We start from the raw sequence: 22,019 nt of genomic DNA, 5'->3' as shown, positions 1-22,019 counted from the left end.
AATACTTTGGCGAACTTAAGCAAAGAACCAACTCATTGGAAAAGACCCTGATGCTAGGAAAGACTGAAGGCAGGAGGAGAGGGACAACAGAGGATGAGATGGTTGGATGGCATCACCGACTTGATGGACATGAGTTTGAGTAAGATCCCGGAGTTGGTGATGGACAGGGAAGCATGGTGTGCTGCAGTCTATGGGGCTGCAGAATTGGACATGACTGAGCAACTCAACTGAACTGAATTAGTAACATGAAAACATGTAAAAATATTCAGCACATTGATACAGTCAGTTTAATAAAATTCTAATTCCATAATAGTATGTTATATTAGCCATTTAAATATAGTATAAAGACTAAAGGAAAGGGGCATTAAAAATTACTGTTTTAAATATAGACTACAAAAATAGGCAAAATGTCCTGTTAAAAACATAAAATGGAGGATTCAAAGGGCAGAGTTTTTGTCTGAAACTGAAATTAAGTTTCTTTCAGCATAAAATAGACTATTGTATGTTTTATGTAAGCTATATGGTAACTATAAATTTAAACCATCATAAATTCACAAAAGATAAAGAGAAGAGAATCAGCATATCACAGGGAAAATCAGCATCCATAAAAGTAGGCAGCAAGAGGGAAAAAGGAACAATGGAAATATGTAAAAGCCATAATGTAATTAATAAGATGGTATTAGCAAGTCACTACATATCAAAAATTATTCTAAATGTAAATGGATTGAAATCTTCAATCAAAAGATCCAAGTGGCTAGATGAATTTAGAAAAGAAAAAAGGACCCTCAAGCCTCTGCCTCCATCCCAGCCCTCTAGGTCATCACTGAGCACTGAGCAGAGTACCCTATGCTATATAGCTTTTTCCTTTTAGCTATCTTTTTTAACCATGGTAGTGTACATATCAATGCTACTCTCTCAATTCTTCCCACATTCTCCTTCCTCCACTATGTACACAAGTCCATTTTCTACATCTACAACTCTATTTCTGCCCTGCAAATAGGTTCATTAGTAACATTTTTCTAGACTCTATATATATGTATTAATATATTATATATTTTTTCTCTTTTTGGCTTATTTCACTATGCATAACAGGATCTAGGGTCATCCACTGCCGGGGTCCAGCCCCAGCAGGATCCAGGGGAGCCCTCAGGATGAACAGCGTCGGCGAGAGAAGACAGACAGACAGACACACACAGACGTTGAGTAGAAGAGGTAGCTTTTTTCTATTTTTAGGATAGCTCAGTTTTTATAGAATGAATGTTACCTCCCCCTTAAGTCACCACATATTACATCAGATATTGGTTTGTGCTTCCGTCAATATTTTTTCCCCATGTTTTTCCCCTAAGCATTCATCTAGAACGTTTCCGATTACAGGGTTTATACTTAAATATCCCATACATAATCTTCTTGCCTCAATGGCCTAACATTCTCACTCTAACAAAAACAATGTTTCATAAATCTCAGGTATAGTGTAAATTCTTTGGACAATAAAACAATACATGGGAAGGGTTACAGTAACATGTTTGACATTTCTGAAAATAGTACCATGAGAAAAACCTGATATTTTTCTTTACCTGAAACCACAAAATCTCAATTTACAATTAAATATTAAACAGCAAAAATACCTCTAAAGCAACAAAACACCTCTATTAATAGTAAAATAATTGCAGTAAAGCTGGTTAATATAAATCCTCTATTAAAATCTTATAGACCCCATTTTCTAACTTTACAAAAATACCCATAATATCCCATATTGTTTAAAGAAAGGGAAACAATGAACAAGTAGCAGCAAGGAAATAGCAATAGTGAAAACCCTTTCAACCAAGGAGAAAGTAAACTAAAGCAGTATATCTACTTCTAAATCTAAACACCTCTACTCTTTTCTATTCTAGAACATTATAATCTTTTAAGCAAGCAGCCAAACTATACCTGTGGCCTTTTCTTTTATGACTTGATGTTTATGGTCGTGTCCTGAGACAGAGCAATCTTAAGCATTTCCAAAAAGACTTGGACTTTTCCAGCGAGGCCTTATTACTATATATTATAATTTCCAAAAATTAATAGAAAACCCAACAACAGTAAGACAGAAGGAAGAAAGGGACATACCGGGCCCCTGGGACAACCTCGAGGGAAAGAGCTGCCTTGCAGGTTCCTTTCTCGTCCCGGCGGCTCCCAACAATCCACCTCATTTCAGCTCAAGAGGAAGTTGTTATATGCATACTTAGAGCTGATTCATGTTGTATAACAGAAATCAATACAATATTGTAAAGCAATTATCCTCCAATTAAAAATAAAAACAAACAAAAAAATAAGACCCAGCAATATTTTGCCTTAAAACTTCAGTTTTAAAGACACACATGAACTGAAAGCGAGGGGATGGCAAAATATACTCCATGCAAATACAGTGCAAAAGACAATGGGTGTATATATACTTAGATCAGATAAAATAGACTTTAAGACAGAAATTTTCATGGAAAACAAAGAAGTTCATTATATAATGATAAAAGAGTGGATTCATCAAGGAAACATAATTATATAAGCACTATACAAAAAAAGCACCTAAATACTGACTGATATGAAAGTAGAAATAGTAACACAAAAATAGTAGGGGGGGATTCAATACCCCACTTTCAGCAATGGATAAATCATACAGGCAGAAAATTAACATGGAAATGAAGTTAAGTCATATTTTCAGCTAAATGGACCTAAAAGACATATACAGAAGAGTCTATCCAAGAGCAGCAGAATATCTATTCCTCTCAAGTACACATGGAACATTCTCCAGAATAGATCACAAAAATGTCTATCATAGGCTACAAAACAAGCCTTGGCATATGTAAGAGGACTGAAGTCATATCAAGTATCTTTTTTTCATACCCAATGGAATGAAATTAGAAGTCAACCAAAGGAAAGCTGGATAATCTACAAATATGTGAAAACAAAACAACACACCTATGAGTAACCAAAGAGTAAAAGAAAAAAATCCAAAGGGAAGTCAAAAAATATGTTGAAATAAATGAAAATCGAAATACACGCTAAAACACATAAAGTACTGCATAAGCAGTTCAGAAAGAGAAGTTTATAATGATACATACATATATAAAGGGAAAAGAAAGATCTCAAATAACCTAACTTTAACTTCAAGGAACTAGAAAGAGAAGAAAAATCAAGCCCAAAGTTAGTAATAAGGAGGAAATACATAGCTCAGAGTATAAATAAATGAAATTAGACCAGAAAAAACAAAATGAAAGATTCATAAACATAAAAGGTGGCTTTTTAAAAAAGATGAAATTGATAAACAAAGCCTTCAACTAGGCTAAGAAAAAGAGAGAGAAGACTCAAATACATAAAATCAGAAATAAAAGATGACACATTGCAAATGATAGTAAGGAAATACATAGGATCACAAGAGACTACTATGAACAATTATATGCCAATAAATTAGATAACCTGAAAGAAATTGATAAATTCCTAGAAACAAGCAATTTACCCAGAATGAATCATGTAGGTACAGAAAATCTGATGGGACTAATAATTATAAATCCCCCAACAATAAAAGACTCAGGACCAGATGCTTCACTAGTAAATTTCACCAAACATTTAAAGAATTAATATCAATCCTTCTCAAATTCATCCAAAAAAAAAAAAAGAAGAAGAAGAAAGGGGAAGAAGAACTCCCAAACTTATTTTCAAAGGTCAATATTACCCTCACACCAAAGTCAGATAAGGGCACTACAAGAAAAAATAAAAAACCGTAGACCAATATCCCTGAAGAATATAGATGCAAAAATTCTCAGCCAAATATTAGCAAACTGAATTTAAAACCATATTACAAGAATCATACACCATGAAGAAGTGAGATTTATCACTGGAATGCAAAGATGGCTCAACGTACACAAATCAATATATGCAATACTTCACAATAATAGAATAAAAGATTAAAATCACATGATAATCTTAATAGAAGGAAAAAAGAGAACTTGACAAAATTACAATATTCTCTCATGATAAAAAAAATCAATAAGTTGGGTACACAAGGAACACATCTCAACTTAATAAAGGCCATATATAACAGAATCAAAGCTGATATTACATTTCATGGTTAAACATGGAAAGCTTCTCATCAAGAAACAGAAATAAGTCAGTGGTACTCCCCTTTCATGGATTACAGCCTTGTTGCGGCATGGAGGCTTGTGTAACTCAATGAAGCTATGACCCGTGCCATGCAAGGCCACACAAGACAGATGGGTCATAATGAAGAGTTCTGACAAAACATAGTCCACTGGAAGAAGAAATGGAAAAGCACTCTAGTAGTCTTGTTGGGAGAACCTCATAAACATGAAAAGGCAAAAAGATATGACATCAGATGATTAGCACCCCAAGTTGGAAGGTGTCAGATAGGCTACTGGGGAAGACTGGAGAGCAATTACTAATAGCTATGGAAAGAATGAAGTGGTTAAGTCAAAGCAGAAACAATGTTCAGTTGTGGATGTGTCTAGTAAAGTCAAATGTTGTAAAGAAAAATACGGAATGTTAGGTCCATGAATCAAGACAAATTTGATGCAGTCAAGCAGGAGATGGCAAGAGTGAAATGAACATCAACATCTTAGGCATCAGTGACTAAAATGGATGAGAACAGGCAAATTTAATTCAGATGACCATTGTATCTGCTACTGTGGGCAAGAATCCCTTAGAAGAAATGGAGTAGCCCTCATAGTCAACAAAAGAGTCTGAAATGTAGTACTTGGGAACAATCTCAAAAATGACAGAATGACCTCAGTTCATTTCCAAGGCAAACCATTCAACATCACAGTAATTGAAGTCTATGCCCCAATTACTGATGCCAATGAAGCTGAAGTTGACTGGTTCTATGAAAACCTATAAGACCTTCTAGAACTAACACCAAAAAAAGATGTCCTTTTCATCATAGAGCATTGGAATGAAAAAGCAGGAAGTCAAGAGACGCCAGGAATAAAAGGCAAGTTTGGCCTTGGAGTACAAAATTAAGCAGAGCTAAGGCTAACAAGAGTTTTGTCAAGAAAATAAGCTGGTCATAGCAAACATCCTTTTCCAACAACACAAAAGATGACTCTACACATGGACATCACCAGGTGGTCAATATCAAAAACAGATTGATTATGATCTTTGCAACCAAAGAGAAGTTCTGGAGAAGTTCTGTCAAGTCAGCAAAAACAAGATCTGGAGCTGACTGTATCTCAGATTATGAGCTCCTTATGGCAAATTCAAGTTTAAACTGAAGAAAGTAGGGAAAACCACTAGGGCATTCAGATATGATCTATATCAAATTCATTATAGTTATACAGTGGAGGTGATAAATAGATTTAAGAGATTAGATCTGGTAGAGTAACTGAAGAACTATGGACAATAGTTCATAACATTGTAAAGGGGGCAGTAACCAAAACCATCCCAAAGTGGGGGGAAAAATGCAAGAAGGCAAAATAGTTGTCTGAGGAAGCTTTACAAATGGCAGACAAAAGAAAAGAAGCAAAAGGCCAGGGAGAAAGGGAAAGATGAACCCAGCTGATGCAAAGTTCCAGAGAAGAACAAGGAAAGATAAGAAGGCTGTTTTAAATGATCAGTGCAAAGAAATAGAGGAAACAACAGAATGGGTAAGAATAGAGACCTCTTCAAAAGAATCAGACATGGCAAAGGAACATTTCATGCAAGGATAGGCATGATAAAGGACAGAAACATTAAGGACCTGACAGAAGCAGAAGAAATTAAAAAGAGGTAGCAGGAATACACAGAAGAATGACACAAAGAGTTTGTAATGACTCGGATAACCATGACTCTGTGGTCACTCACCTAGAGCTGGACATCATTGAGTATAAAGTCAAGTGGGCCTTAGGAAGCATTATGATGAACAATGTAAGTGGAGGTGATGGAATTCCAGTTGAGTTCTTTAAAATCCTAAAAGATGATGCTGTTAAAGTGCTACACTCAATATGTCAGCAAATTTGGAAATCTCAGCAGTAGCCACAGGACTAGAAAAGGTCAGTTTTCATTCCAGTCCCAAAGAAGGGAAATACCAAATAATGTTCAAACTGTAGTACAATTGTACTCATTTCACAAGCTAGCAAGTTTATGCTCAAAATTCTTCATTTTAGGCTTCAGCAACATGTGAACCAAGAACCTGCAGATATACAAGCTGGGTTTCAAAGAAGCAGCAGAACCAGAGATCATATTGCCAACTTTTTATTTATTTTTTTTTTTTTTGCATTATGGAGAAAGGAAAGGAGTTCCAGAAAAGCATCTACTTCTGCTTCACTGACTATGCTGAAGCCTTTGACTGTGTGGATTACAACAAACTGTGGAAAATTCTTAAAAAATGGGAATTCCAGACCACCTTACCTGTATGCAGGTCAAATAGCAACAGTTAGAACTATACATGGAACAACTGAATGGTTCAAAATTGGAAAAGGAGTACAACAAGACTGCATACTGTCACCCTGCTTATTTAACTTATATGCAGGGTACATTGTGCGAAATTCCATGTTGGATGAATCACAAGCAGGACTCAAGATTGTTGGGAGAAATATCAATAAATCTCAGATACGCAGAAGATAACACTCTAATGGAAGAAAGTGAAGAGGAACTAAAGAGCCTCTTGGTGAAGGTGAAGGAGGAGAATGAAAAGGCTGGCTTAAAAGTCAACATTCAAAAAGCTAAGATCTTGGCACCTGGTCCCATCAGTTCATAGAAAATAGAAGGGGGGAAAGTGGAAACAGTGACAGGTTTTATATTTGTGGGCTCCTAAATCAGTTCAGAAAATGACTGTGGTCACGAAAATAAAAGACACTTGCTCCTTGGAAATGACAAATCTGGATAGCATATTAAAATGCAGAGATATGTGCTCGCTTTGGCAGCACATATACTAAAATGCAGAGATATCACTTTGGCAACAAAGGTCCATATGGTCAGCTATGGTTTTTCCAGTAGTCATGTACAGATGTGAGAGTTGGACCATAAATAAGACTGAGCAAAGAATCAATAATTTTGAATTGTGGTTCTGGGGAAGACTCTTGAGAGTCCCTTGGACTGCAAGGAGATCAAATCAGTCAATCCTAGAGGAAATCAGCCCTGAATATTCATCAGAAGGATTGATGCTGAAACTGAATCTCCAATACTTTGCCCACCTGATTTGAAGAGCCAACTCACGGGAAAGGTCCCTATGCTGGGAAAGACTGAAGGCAAAAGGAGAAGGTGGCAGCAGTGCATCAGATGGTTAGATAGCATTACCTACTCAACAGACATGAATGTGAGCAACTCTGGGAGATACTGGAGGGCACAGAAGTATGGGGTGCTATTGTCCATGATGTCACAAACAGTCCAACATGACTTAGCAACTGAACAACAACAACAAAAAAGAGATTTCATTTTCTTCCCACCATCCCTAATTATATTGTGTGGCATACAGCTAAGCCATTACTATAGATATGTTGAAAATCAATGAACAAACATTTGGATAGCACATTTAGCTTGCAAATTGCTTTCATCGTATCACATCTCTTGATTCACTCATGGAATCTATGAAGAAGCTACTGGTAACAGATGAGTAAACCTAGATTCTGAAAAGTAGTGCAGCCCTTTTCTTCACAGCAAGTGAAAGATTTAGAATTTGGAATTTGGTATCCTAAGAATGTGATTTATGGTCTAATATTCTTTTAATTACAACTAATAATTATGATCGTTGAAAAAGTGAGAGAGTTCCAGAAAAACATCTACTTCTGCTTTATTGACTATGCCAAAGCCTTTGACTGTGTGGATCACAATAAACTGGAAAATTCTTCAAGAGATTGGAATACCAGACCACCTGACCTGCCTCCTGAGAAATCTGTATGCAGGTCAGGAAGCAACAGTTAGAACTGGACATGGAATAACAGACTGATTCCAAATCAGGAAAGGAGTACATCAAGGCTGTATATTGTCACCCTGCTTATTTAACTTATATGCAGGGTACATCATGAGAAATGCTGGGCTGGATGAATCACAAGTTGGAATCAAGAATGCTGGGAGAAATATCAATAACCTCAGATATGCAGATGACACCACCCTTATGGCAGAAAGTAAAGAAGAACTAAAGAGTCTCTCAATGAAAGTAATAGAGGAAAGTGAAAAGGCTGGCTTAAAACTTGTCATTCAGAAAACTATGATCACGGCATCTGATCCCATCATTTCATGGCAAATAGATGGGGAAACAACAGAAACAGTGAGAGACTTCATATTTTTGGACTCCAAAATTACTGTAGATGGTGACTGTAGCCATGAAATTTAAACTTGCCATGAAACATTTAAACAGCCATGAAACTTGCTCCTTGGAAGAAAAATTATGACCAGCGTAGACAGCATATTAAAAAGCAGAGACATTACTTTGCCAACAAAGGTTTATCTAGTCAAAGCTATGGTTTTTCCAGTAGTCATGTATGGATGTGAGATTTGGACTATAAAGAAAGCTGAGTGCTAAAGAATTGATGCTTTTGAACTGTGGTGTTTGAGAAGTGTCAGTAACCTCAGATACACAGATGTTGGAGGAGACTTGATAGGCCCTTGGACAGCAAGGAGATCAAACCAGTCAATCCTAAAGGAAATCAGTCCTGAATATTCATTGGAAAGACTGATGATAAAGCTGAAACTCCAATACTTTGGCCACCTGATGCAAAGAACTGACTCATTGGAAAAGACCCTGATGCTGGGAAAGACTGAAGGTAGGAGGAGAAGGGGACAACAGAGGATGAGATGGTTGGATGGCATCATCTACTCATGGGCATGAGTTTGAGCCAGCTCCGAGAGTTGGTGATGGACAGGGAAGCCTTGTGTGCTGCAGTCCATGGGGTAGCAAATAATCAGACACAACTGAGTGGCTGAACTGACTGACTGACTGGAACATGCAGAACAAAGTTACATATAGTTCCACAACATATTACAATTATTTTTTAAGTAGATAAATTAAGATTGTTAATTGGAGTTTTAGTAACAAACTCTCAAAAACTAATAGAATGAACAGGCATAAAAGTAGAAGGATAGTGCTCTGAAAAGCACTATGAACCAACTCAACATAATTAAGATTGATACAATTTTCCCACAATAGTAGTGTACAAATTCTATTCAGATTCCTATAGACTATAAACCAGGAGACACTGGAACTTATCAGGGACATAAAACAAGATGCAAACGTGTCATGGTCTAAAGGTATTGAAATCATACAAAGTCTGTTCTCTTATCACTGTGGAATTAATTTTAGAAATCCACATCAAAAGATATTTGAAAATAACCCACATATTTTCGAGTGCAATGTGACATTTACCAAGAGAGATCTTTGACTTAGCTATTGAAAGCCTCAATAAAGTTAAAAGACTCAAAGAAAACAAAGGTAATTGCAGAGAATGAAGGATTTAAATGAGAAATTAATATCAAATATACTTTTAAAACCCCATATTTGGAAATTAAATGTCCACTTTTAAATGATGGGTATATCTAAGAAGCCATAACAAGGAAAATTAGAAAATATTTGTAACAGTAAAAATGAAAAGAGAATTTATCAGATTTTGTTGTATGCCGTTGAAGCTGTTCAAGGTAACTAAGTACAATGTAGAATCTTGAATAAGGTAAGAAAACAAATAATGGACACTAGCATAAAATTTTGTGAAATTTGAACAAAATCTTTAGTTAATAATACTTTATCACATGTTAATTTCCTGGTATTACTCTTTACAACATAGTATTTCTTTATATTCTCAGAATTGGATTAGAAGTTTCAAGCCTCATTCATTTTTTACAAAATCACCAAAAGTTTTCTAGACTTTCACCAGTAATGCCAGATGCAAGAATAAATGGAACTATGTCAAGGTTTTTGAGTGAATATAAATTAGAAATCTAGCATTCTATTCATACTTAGTCAAACAAGTGGGACCAAACTGGCATGAATTTTTTAGCTAAGCAAAAATTCATAAGTTTTCTAATATATATGTATATATTATACACACTACTTTTATATATATGTATATAAAACCTTTTCTACTACATTTGATAAAGGCTTGAGAAATAACTCTAATTTTCTTGGAGATCTCTAGTCTTTCCCATTCTATTATTTTCCTCTATTTCTTTCCACTGATCACTGAGGAAGGCTTTTTATCTCTCCTTGCTATTCTTTGGAACTCTGCATTCAAATGGGTATATCTTTCCTTTTCTCCTTTGCCTTTCACCTCTCTTCTTTTCACAGCTATTTGTAAGGCCTCCTCAGACACCCATTTTGCTTTCTTGCATTTCTTTTTCTTGTGGATGGTCTTGATCCCTGTCTCCTGTACAATGTCACGAACCTTCGTCCATAGTTCATCAGGCACTCTGTCTATCAGATCTAGTCCCTTAATTCTATTTCTCACTTCCACTGTATAATCAAAAGGGATTTGATTTAGGTCATACCTGGATGGTCTATTGGCTTTCTCCACTTTCTTCAATTTAAGTCTGATTTTTTTTGCCACCTGATGTGAAGAGCTGACTCATTTGAAAAGACCCTGATGCTGGGAAAGATTGAGGGCAGGGGGAGAAGGGGACGACAGAGGATGAGATGGTTGGATGGCATCACCGACACAATGGACATGGGTTTAGGTGGACTCTGGGAGTTGGTGATGGACAGGGAGGCCTGGCGTGCAGCAGTTCATGGGGTCGCAAAGAGTTGGACACGACTGAGCGACTGAACTGAATTGAGAAAGAACAACAAAAAGAGACGGAGAAATTGGAAAACATAAACTTAATGAAATAGGAGCACTGAATATGAAATAGAAAAGTGAAACTATATAAAAGTTAAAGATCACCATATAGTTCAGTTTTTTAAAACAGAACTGCTTGTTAGAATCACATCTGGAGTTCTGGAGAAAAAACCAATACCAGGGCATTTGTATTTTTTAAACAAATTCCAAGAAAATTCTAAAGTGCATTTGGATTTTAAAAAGTGATTACATGATTTTCTATTAAATGGTAGTTGCAGTGATAAAGAATTCTATTATTTTCTGTTGATCAATCATGATACACTGGTATTAAAACAAATAATAGTTACATCGTGAAAGTTGCTCAGTTGTGTCTGACTCTTTGCAACCTCATGGGCTATACCTTCCATGGAATTCTCCAGGCCAGAACTGGAGTGGGTTACCTTTCCCTTCTCCAGGGGATCTTTCCAACCCAGGGATTGAACCCAGGTCTTCCACACTTCACGCAGATTCTTTATCAGCTGAGCCACAAGGGAAGCCCAAGAGTACTGGAGTGGGTAGCCTATCCCTTCTCCAGGGGATCTTCCCAACCTAGGAATCAAACTGGGGTCTCCTGCATTGCAGGTGGAGTCTTTACCAAATGAGCTATCAGGGAAGCAGAACAAACCAAGGTAGGTTCTTGACCACGTCTCCATCGGACTGCGGAAAAGCTGAGGCTGGAGTTCGAGGCAGCTTGAGCTGAAGCCCTTGCTAATGCTCCTGGCCCCACAGTGCCCACCTTCTCGTGCCTCCTGCCTCCAGGTGCAAAGCCTGGCCCGTGTGGAGCCCAGGGTCTGAGAGGAGGTCAAGAGCCCCCTCCTGAGCTAGGTGAGCCAGGCTGCCCTGTATGCAAACAAAGGACACGCTCATATGTAGGTTCTGAAGGCCATGAGCCCTTATTACTCACCAAGTTGTACATCCTCTTAGAAAATGAAACTCTCAGTCACCCTCAGACAGCACCAGCAAGTGGAACAGTTACATAATCACAATAGTAAAAGATGTTTATAAGTTTCCATAATCAATAGCCAGGCAAAAAATAAAAGATAATTAAACTGCAAGCCACAATGGAAACATGATTAACCTAACAATACAAAATAATTACATACAATTTGGGGGTTAAGTAGAGTGATGTGGTAAGTGAAAGGCATACATGCACATGTTTTAATCTGCCTAGCCAGTCTATGTCTTTTGGTTGGTACACTTAATCCATTTACGTTTAGGGTAATAATTGACATGTATGATCAATCCTATTACCATTTTCCTAATTGTTTTGGGTTTATTTCTTGTAGGTCTTTTCCTTTTCTTGTGTTTCCTGCTTAGAGAAGTTCCTTTAGCATTTGTTGTAAAGTTTGTTTGGTGGTGCTGAATTCTCTTAATTTTCGCTTGTCTGTGAAACTTTTGATTCCTCTGTCAAATTTGAATGACAGTCTTGCTGGGTATTCTTGGCAAGTGTAGTCTTGGCTGTAGATTCTTCCCTTTCATCACTTTAAATAGGTCTTTCCATTCCCTTTCAGCTTGCAGAGTTTCTCTTGAGAAATCAGTTGATAACTTTATGGGAGTCCCCTTGTGCGCTATTTGTCTTTGTTCCCTTACTACTTTTAATATTTTATCTTCATCTTTAATTATTGTTAGTGTGATTACTATATGTCACGGGTCGTTCCTCCTTGGGTTTATTCTGCCCAGATTCGGCACTTCCTGGACCTGGTTATTTCCTCTCCCATGTTAGGGAAGTTTTCAGCTGCTCTCTCTTCAAACATTTTCTCAGGTCCTTTCTCTTTCTCTTCCCCTCCTGAGACCAGTACAGTGTCAGTGTTCGGGTGTTTAATGTTGTCCCAGAGGTATCTTAGACTGTCTTCATTTTCTTCATTCTTTTTTCTATAATCTGTTTTGCAGCAGTAAATTCTACCATTCTGTTTTCCAGGTCACTTATCCATTCTTCTGCCCCAGTTCTTCTGCTATTGATTCTCTCTAGTGTACTGAAAGGTCTTTCTTTCTCAGAGAGAACCTCACAATCCTAAAATACTCTCACAATCCTAAAAACCTCACAATTCTAATTAATAAAAAAATTTCAAAGCGTGGTATATGTTCATTATTTGAAAACATTAAATAAATCTTGAAGCATGTATATAATAGAGTAATATATAGGCATCATGAATTATTTCCTGAGTATCTGATAATATATGAAAATGCTTATGATTTACTATAAAGCATAACAGGATATAAATTACAGATAAACATAGAAATTTCATGACCTACAATATAATGCTTCCCACTTTTGTGGTTCAGTCACTAAGTTATGTCCAACTCTTTGCAACCCCACAGACTGCAGAGTGACAGCCTTCCTTGTTTTTCACTATCCCCCAGAGTCTGTCAAACTCATGTTCATTGAGTTGGTGATGCCATCTAACCATCTTAATCTCTGTTATCCCCTTCTCCTCCTGCCCTCAATCTTTTCCAGCATCAGGGTCTTTTCCAATGCTTCTCATATTTATCTTTAGAATTTTGGGGCTGTCTTTTTCTATTAATTATGTCCCATTCCAGCCCAACATTGACCCTACTGCCTGATCCATAACAAGTGTTCAAAAAATACTTGATAAATGAGTAATGGGAAAAGAGCATGATATGTTTTAATAAAGTATTTTGGAAAAAATAGTTAATATTTTAAAAATATCAGTCTATTCCATTCATTAGTCATAAAACAACATAATTATCATATGGATTAAACTAAACCAAATAAAATCATAGAAGAAAATTTCACTTGTATTTTTCAGGGATCATATGAAAATCTCAATGAAAATTTAAATACCATGTCAAAAATAAGAAGGGAAAACACAAACTGAAAAAGTATTTGTAGAAATTTTAAGAGAAAAGTGGTAATTTAAGTGTTCACACAGATTAAGAGGAAAACTATCAAAATACTAAGAGATAGTTAAGCAAAGAGTATTGATACATAATAAAAGAGTAAATATAAGTAATAAATATAGGGGAAATGATAAATCTAACTAGCAATCATAAGAATAAAAAGAAAAAGTAATATTTTATACAAATAGAAAAAAATAAATACATTCTCTGGTTCTGAAAAATATATACAAATGGTTTCTGTAAATATAGCTGTAGCAGGGTAATAAAAAGTTAAGTTTTGGAAAAATAATTTTGCGTATGTACTAAGGATTCTCTAAATTCATATCTCTCCATTCTATAATCCCATATTCAGAGTTGAACCTTAAATTATTCCCAGTGCAAGGAAAAGCAGATTAGACTGCCCTGATATATAGATATCAATGGTCATTATTTCAAAATCTCAAAATATTAAAAACAAATTAAAAAAACAAATTAGAATATTCAACTATATTAAAAGTAAAGGCTAGATTCTTCTTCAAATATTAAAAAGGAAAGTTATAAGACTGAAAAGTCATAGAAAATTATTGACTTAAAATGGAAAATGCTAATTAAAATTTATCCATACTGGTATAAAGAAAAATTATTTCTATGTGGTTGAGAATATAAAAATATGGATGATAAAAATAGTTTAGAGAGGTAGAATGAGACTTATTTAGGATTTTATCAACATTGACCTAGGATTATTTGTGGAATATAAAGATAAATTCTTAGGTGAAAATTTAACATTTCTGAGAACTTTTGGACATATTCTGATTTAAGTCCCAGTATCTGCTGAGGCCATTAAATAGATATATTCATGGAATATTCCAAGAAATGTATGGCTGGGAAAGATTTTTGTTCAGTCAGATTAATTGGAGTTTCATATGGAGCAGAAGTGGGGAACTTTATCTCTAGAGAATCCTTAATTTCTGACTCACAACCTTAGGGACTTAAGAAGTTTGTAAAAATAAGTGCTAAATTATCTTCCAAAAAAGTCTGAGTCTCTTGAGTAAGTGTCAACTTTAAGGCAAATCATAGGAAACTAGAGTTGCATCACTGATCTTTTTTTATACTTTTTATTTCCCTCGTGCCTCTTAAGAATATTCATGTACAGACTGATTGTGGCTGTTCTTTCTCATGTTTCTTTCTGAAAAGAAATAAATTGTCTTTCAAATTTAGATTCTTCTGGCCTTATTTTAATTATGCACAAAAAATTCAAATTCTTGAGAATTTTTTCTATTACTTAATAGAATGGAATGGTGTGAATGACTTTAAAACTCAGCCACAAGGTAAGAAAAATTGAGAAGTTCTTATTTAAATTATTTCAAAAGAAAAAGTCTATCAATAAATATAAAAACTTTTGAGTGAGGGGACCATTGCACCTGGGATTTTAAAAATATGTATATATGTTGATACATGTGTAAAGTAAAAAAACATTAAAAAAAATAGGCACCATCTCCAAGAACAGGATACCACTTAATTTTCATTTAAATCCCAAAATATTCCAAGGAAAAGTGAGGAAAAGAAAGTTGCCTGCAATGCAAAAGATCTTTGCAAATAATAGGCTAATGAATACTTCATTTGAGTACTGACAAATATGGAATTCACTAAAATCTTAAGAAAAAAGTATCTAGAGAAAGACCTCCTGGTGATTTATACATTATTCATACATAAACTATGCTCAATAAGAATTTGAGGATACATTAATTAAAGATGTTTATGATAAAAATAGGACTAGAAACAAAAAATATGTAATAGAATTCAGAAGTAAATATGAGGTTTAGTGTGAGTCAGGAAGGCCAAAGCAAATGAAAATATTAAACTTTTTTGAGTTCTCATTAATATAATTAATCAACTCCACTACCTAGAGTTTAATTCTCTATACTAAAACAGGAAAAATAATTGGGGGCATGTTTTTTATTTGAATTCATTATTGTGATAATGTCTTCATAAGTGGAAGACAATGAATGTCTTCAATGCTTTTAAAAGAAGCATATATTTATTTTATGTATATATTTACTATATGGATCCTTATGATAGTTAAGTACATCATATTAAATAGTGATTTTATATAATTAATAAATATGCAAACACTGTTACACAGTGGTAAAAAAGGGGAGCTTGGGATAATAAATTTAAGGGTTTAAATCAGTTCTGGTATGTACCAACTATAAGACACTGAAAATTGTACTTGACTTTTGAAATCTCAAAATAATTTCTTCATTGTTAATAAAGTCATAATAATATGGGGACTATTCTGAAAGTTAAATGATAAAAATTATATGAAGTGCCTAAGAGACTAGGACTTCACATTTCAACTACTAATCTCTTGGTGAGCTAAAATAATACTCTTTTCCTTGTATATTAATTGATTAGAGTTCATAAAAACTACAAGTTGAGAGTTGGGAAATCCATTTATCTTTGCAAAATATCAATGTTTTACCTGATCTTTTTATAGGAACTGGAGAGGATAACAGAATTATTTACTCTAGTGAAAATTTAGATTATAGATGGTATCTGTTTTTCACTGAAATCTTATCACTTTAGCTGTTAGATCTTTAAATTCCATAGAACAGATGGGAAAAAAATCTAGAAAGTTAGAGGTCTTTAAAGAAAATTAGAGAGCTTGAGTTACGTCTTGGGTAGAAAAGTCATAGGTTTGTTACAACACTAAAGTGGGGCCTGGATGAAGCCCCACAGCACTGGGCCACAGAGTGGTTTCTTCTAACAGATCAGGAGTTGGGTGAAAGGGATTGGAGGACAGCTAGGGTTCAGGCCACTTTAGGACCTTAGCAAATAAGAATTTCATCTTCTAGTGACAGCTCTGTTCTAGGCCCCAGTGATCTGTAATTTCTTCTGAGAATATACAACTAAGTCAAGAACTCAAGTTCTTTATCTTGGTTTACTTCCTAAAGACAATAAACACTATTAACCTGGAAGATTTGAAGAGCAGGGATAATAAATGCTTTAGGTCTACCAGAAATAGGGGGCTCCCATGGATAACTGGTCAAGGCACAGTATACAACTCAGCCTTAACATGTAGTCTCTAGACACCTAAAGCAATCACTGTACTATTATACTGTTTTAACATTTTTGCTCTGAGTTATTCTTCCTAACATAATTGGACACCTGCTTAAGTGTTTTTCTCTTTTTTATTATGTTTTTCATTTATGTATATTTACTTTAAAAGCTTGGATAATTCATAAAAATAGGAAAATGTCTCTTAAGACAACCATGAATATTTTGAATATTTATTTCCAGTCTTTCTTTCTATTCTGTCTAGGTGATTTAGGTTTTACAAACAATATTTTTAACCATTTTGTTTCTGTTTTTACTTAATCATTTTTAAATAATTGAAATACCATTTTTATTAGTATAAATTTCTCACAAATATTATATTAACAGGTGCATAGCAGCCCAGGGAATGACTATAGTATAATTATGTAACAATTCTCCTAGAATTAGACAAGAATGAAAAACTTTTAAAAGATAATTTTCAATAATGCCAAAGATCTAGTAAAAGTGGAATTAGCCAATATACAGACACCAAGAAAACCAATTTTATTAGAAACTACCAAAAATCTTTAAAAAAAAAAAAAACAAAAAAACCTTCATTCCCTTATTCCCAGATTCTGGGATTCCATTTTAGGGATGTAAAGTTAAATGGGGAAAACATTTAAGGCACAATGAAATTTAACAGAGTATTTTTGTTGATTGCTTCTTAAAAGGTATACAAAAAAAAAAAGAAAAAAGGTATACTAGCATTGCAATAGTAATGAAAATTATTTCCTCTGTACCATTTTTTACCCTTCTCCTCCCCAACTCCATGTGAAAACCTTAAAACAGATCAGTGGTATCTCTTTAAAAAGTTTGCAAGTGAAATATTTTGCATCAGTTATCTAAGAGTTGTTGGGATACCAAATGCATACCACGTTTATTTTCTATAAGTAATTTCCAAATAGAAATCACCTTTTAGAAGATGTCCCATAGAAAAGAATAGAGAGAGCATTTGACTTGATTCACATCTCCCTTCTGAAACTGCAGTACATTCAGACCCCAGATGACTGAAGTTCCTTCAAGGCCTATATCATATATTTATTCCCCAAGAAAGAGTAAGTTGATAATGTGTGCCTACTGCAAATCAAACTCCAGTCTTAGTACCAAGTAAAAGTATATCCTGCCATACCCAACACTTCCTATCCTCTTTGAAATGTATACATACAAAGTGGGTTGCAACTTCAATACATTGACACTCCTACTTTCCATAGCCAACAGATATGTAAAAATTCTATTATACTGATTGAATTGTCTCAACATCCTAAACTGGATTTTTCATAGAGAGCAGCATATTGTTGTTCAGTTGCTAAGTTGTCTCCGACTCTGCAATCCCGTGGACTGCAGCACACCAGGCTTCCCTAACCAGCACTATCTCCTGAAGTGTGCTCAAGTTCATGTCCACTGAGTTGATGATGCTATCTAACAATCTCATCCTCTGCATTTGATCATTTTTTTCCTCTAGTGATATTTTTTAAGCTGGGTAGATTGTCTTGAGGTTGGAGAGGTGTTTTGAAAATGATAGTCTTTCACTTATTTATTTTAAAGAAGGTCATCTACTAATAATATCTACTAGTTAAATTTTTTCAAATTAAAGTTATTATATCCATACTCTATGGTGCACAACTCAGATCTTGAGCCAATCTCAAATTCCTGTTTTGGAAAATATTGGGCCTAACTGATAATTAAACAAATAGAAGAGGAATAACTTTCATATGGACAGAAATAAAAGGCAAACTCCCCTGAGTGTAATTTTGTTGTTTGTATCTCTCTAAAATCTAAAGAACCCAAATCTAATTGCAATATATTTACACAGAAGTCTCACCTCAAAGTCCCACAAAAATGTTTAGTTTTGCATTGTCCGCTATTCAATTACAATCCTACATAGGATTGAAACACCAGTGGCATATTCCAATGATATCAGGGAGAGATGGTCTAAAAGGCCTTGCTATTCATGGGCTTCTAGACAACCAGCATTAACAGCACCTGGAAACATGTTAATAAGTTCAGATCTTAGATCTCACTTCAGATCCACTGATGGAGAATTTTTTACAAAGATTTCCCGTGTGACTTATCCATATATTAAATCTCTATATATTCCACTAGATGGTTGGTTTTACATTCCACTAGATGACTGGTTTTCTTCCTCAGTTGCACAATAGAATCATCTGGAGAGCTCTATTTCAAAAGATACCTTATTCTCACTCCTTAGTCAACTTGCATAATTTTGAGAGGGCAACAACCATGCAGTTAAAAAAAGGGGAATGTAAAGTCAGAAAGTGAAGATTTGAATAGTAGTTTGCTCACTTACTCTGTTTCAAAATACTTTTAAAACATAGGTACTCTATGAACTTTATTTCCCTCAGAGAATTACAGTGATGATAAAATAAGTAATATGTGTGAGCATATTAATAAACTGTAAAATACTAAGTTACTCTTAATGACTGACAGGTATAAAATCAAATAAATCAGTATTTTTAAGAGATTAAACATGCTATCTCTGAAATAACAATATTCAGAGTATGTATGTGAGTCAACTGAGTTTGAAATAACAAATGTTTATTAAGATGCAAATAGTTCTTCCCTGACTCAGAACTTATACATCATAATCTCAGGAAATAGGATTCAGGAATTTGTATTTTTAATAAATCACCAATGTCATTATTGTGTCTCTTTTATCCCCTGACTTATGAGCTAGAAGAGGAATTTGAAAAGCTAAACTCACAACTATAAACACACTGCAGCTAGTACTGACATGCTTATTGGCCTTCCTGCAATGATCTCTTATGTCATATGATAATACTGTATAGATTCCTTAAACCCACATCTCTTCTGAATTACTCCAGGCAGAAAATAAAATGGAAAGAACCAACTGGACAGACATTGAGTTCACTTTACAGGGACTTTCTGGGTATCCAAGGACTGAAAAACTCCTATTTATGATGTTCTTGGTGATGTACATGGTGATCCTCCTGGGGAACAGCACTTTGATCATCCTCACTTCCCTGGATTCCCGCCTTCACACCCCTATGTACTTCTTTCTCAGTAACCTTTCCTTTCTTGACATTTTGTACACATCCTCCTTTATCCCCTCAACAATGATACATTTTCTATCAGAGAAAAAAAACATCTCCTTCACTAGATGTGTTGTTCAGATGTCTGTCTCCTTCACCATGGCATCCACAGAGTGTGTACTTCTAGCAGTGATGGCATATGACCGTTACGTAGCCATCTGCATCCCTCTGAGATACCCTGTCATCATGAACAAGGCACTTTGTATTCAGATGGCAGCTCTCTCCTGGGGATTGGGCTTTCTCAACTCACTGACACAAACAATTCTTGCAGTACGGTTGCCCTTCTGTGGGAAAAATGTCATCAATCATTTTGTTTGTGAAATATTGGCCTTTCTCAAGCTAGCTTGCACAGATATTTCCTTGAATGAGATTACTCTAATGTTAGGCAATGTAATATTTTTGTTTGTTCCATTACTGTTGATTTCCATCTCCTACATTTTCATCCTTTCTACTGTACTAAGAATCAATTCAGCTGGAGGAAGAAAAAAGGCTTTTTCCACCTGCTCAGCCCACATTACAGTGGTGACTATGTTTTATGGGTCAATCCTCTTTATGTATATAAAGCCAAAGTCCAAAGATACTGCTTCTGACAAACTGATTGCTCTGTGCTATGGAGTAGTCACACCGATGCTCAATCCTATCATCTACAGCCTGCGAAATACAGAGGTGCATGACGCTATGAAAAAATTGACAGCTAGGCAGTTCTGGAAGAAAGGATGAGGAAATTACACCTTTGAGCTTTTGCACAAAATAAGCTCATATAGTGGACATAAGTTTTTCAATATAAATAGAAGAATGGAAATAAATGATATATGTAAAATCACAGAATTTAAGTGTTAAAAAGAAATTTCACAGTAATAATCTAACTTTATCACTTATGAAAATAACATAAAAATGTAGAGAAAACTAGTGTTAGAAGTGGGAGTAAACTTTTAGAAACAAAAATTGAAATACAGCTTTTCAAAAGAAATCCAGAGCACATGTCTACTTAACACATAAAACGTATATTTTTCACTCCCCTTTTTGAGAGTACTATTTGATTTCATGTTTTTCGTTTATTTTTGGTTTCTGTTTTACCCAGAGACTTTATCTGGTCCCAGCCAAGTTTTTCTGGTACATATTTTCCTTTTTCTTTCCCTCGCTGTTTTTCTCCCATCTGCTCTGCATGCATTATGCTGCATTCACTATGTAGCTAACCAAATAGATCATGTTCTTTCATCCCTGAGGACAACATTGTATGTCACTTTACCCCCATTATGATAGATCTCCTAAGATGACATCATAGTCACCTAATTAATGACACTTTAATTGTTATATCTTCTGAAAATCCTTCCAAAATTTACCTAAAGTAAAACACTATTTACAACAGCCAAGATATGAAGGCAACTTATGTGTCCATCAACAGATGAAGGGATAAAGAAGATGTGGTATACACACACGCACACACACACACACACACACACATATTTGGGGCTTCCCTGGTGACTCAGCTGGTAAAGAATATGCCTGCAATGCAAAAGGCCTAGGTTTGATCCCTGGGATGGGAAGATTCCCTGGAGAATGAAATGGCTACCTACTCCAGTATTCTGGCCTGGAAAATTCCAGACAGGAGCCTGGTGGGCTATAGTCCATGGGTATGCAGAGTGGGACAAGACTGAGTGACTTACAGTTTCACATATATTTACAAACACACACACACACACGTGTGTGTATATATATATATATATAAAATACTATTTAGCTACAAAAAGATGAAATTCTGCCATTTGAAGCAACATGGATGGACCTAGAGTTTATTAGGCTTGGTGAAATGAGTCAGAAAAAGAAAAATACTGTTATCAATTTCATGTGGAATCTAAAAAATGAAATGAATGTATGTAACAAAACAGAAAGAGATTCACAGATATAGAGAATAAACCAGTGCTCCCCACTGGAGAGTGGGGAGATAGGAGGGGAAAGGAGTTAGATACGGGTATGGGATTAAGAGACACAAATCACTATGTATAAAATAAAAAAGCAGCAGGATACATTATTTTGTATAACTCTAAATTGAGACAGATACTACAATCTATAGGGTTGCAAAGAGTTGGACATGATAAGCGAAAATTGAGTATATTCTATTAAAACATTGAATTACTACGTTGTATATCTGAAACTAATACTGTAAATCAACTATATTTCATAAAAAAGGGAAAAATAAAAATAAGGAATACACCCCTAAACTCCTATCTAAATCCTCCCCCTCCTA

General features: G+C 35.1%; 1 protein-coding gene across 1 annotated transcript; it reads left to right on the top strand.

Moving 5' to 3' along the window:
* Nucleotides 1-19,555: 19,555 nt before the first annotated feature.
* On the top strand, nucleotides 19,556-20,491 carry LOC122710183 (olfactory receptor 13D1-like). The gene has a single exon (XM_043927820.1). The coding sequence runs from the start codon at nucleotides 19,556-19,558 to the stop codon at nucleotides 20,489-20,491; it is 936 nt and encodes a 311-aa protein (XP_043783755.1).
* The last annotated feature ends 1,528 nt before the right edge of the window (nucleotides 20,492-22,019 follow it).

Source organism: Cervus elaphus, chromosome 16 (genome assembly GCF_910594005.1).
Source record: "Cervus elaphus chromosome 16, mCerEla1.1, whole genome shotgun sequence".
NCBI classification, from domain to species: Eukaryota; Metazoa; Chordata; class Mammalia; order Artiodactyla; family Cervidae; genus Cervus; species Cervus elaphus.
The sequence above is the reverse complement of the archived record's forward strand: the minus strand, read 5'-3'. Positions and strand labels throughout refer to the sequence as shown.

Excerpts from the sequence above, each read along its gene's own strand:
- LOC122710183 (XM_043927820.1), top strand. The coding sequence starts at position 19,556 with ATGGAAAGAACCAACTGGACAGACATTGAGTTCACTTTACAGGGACTT.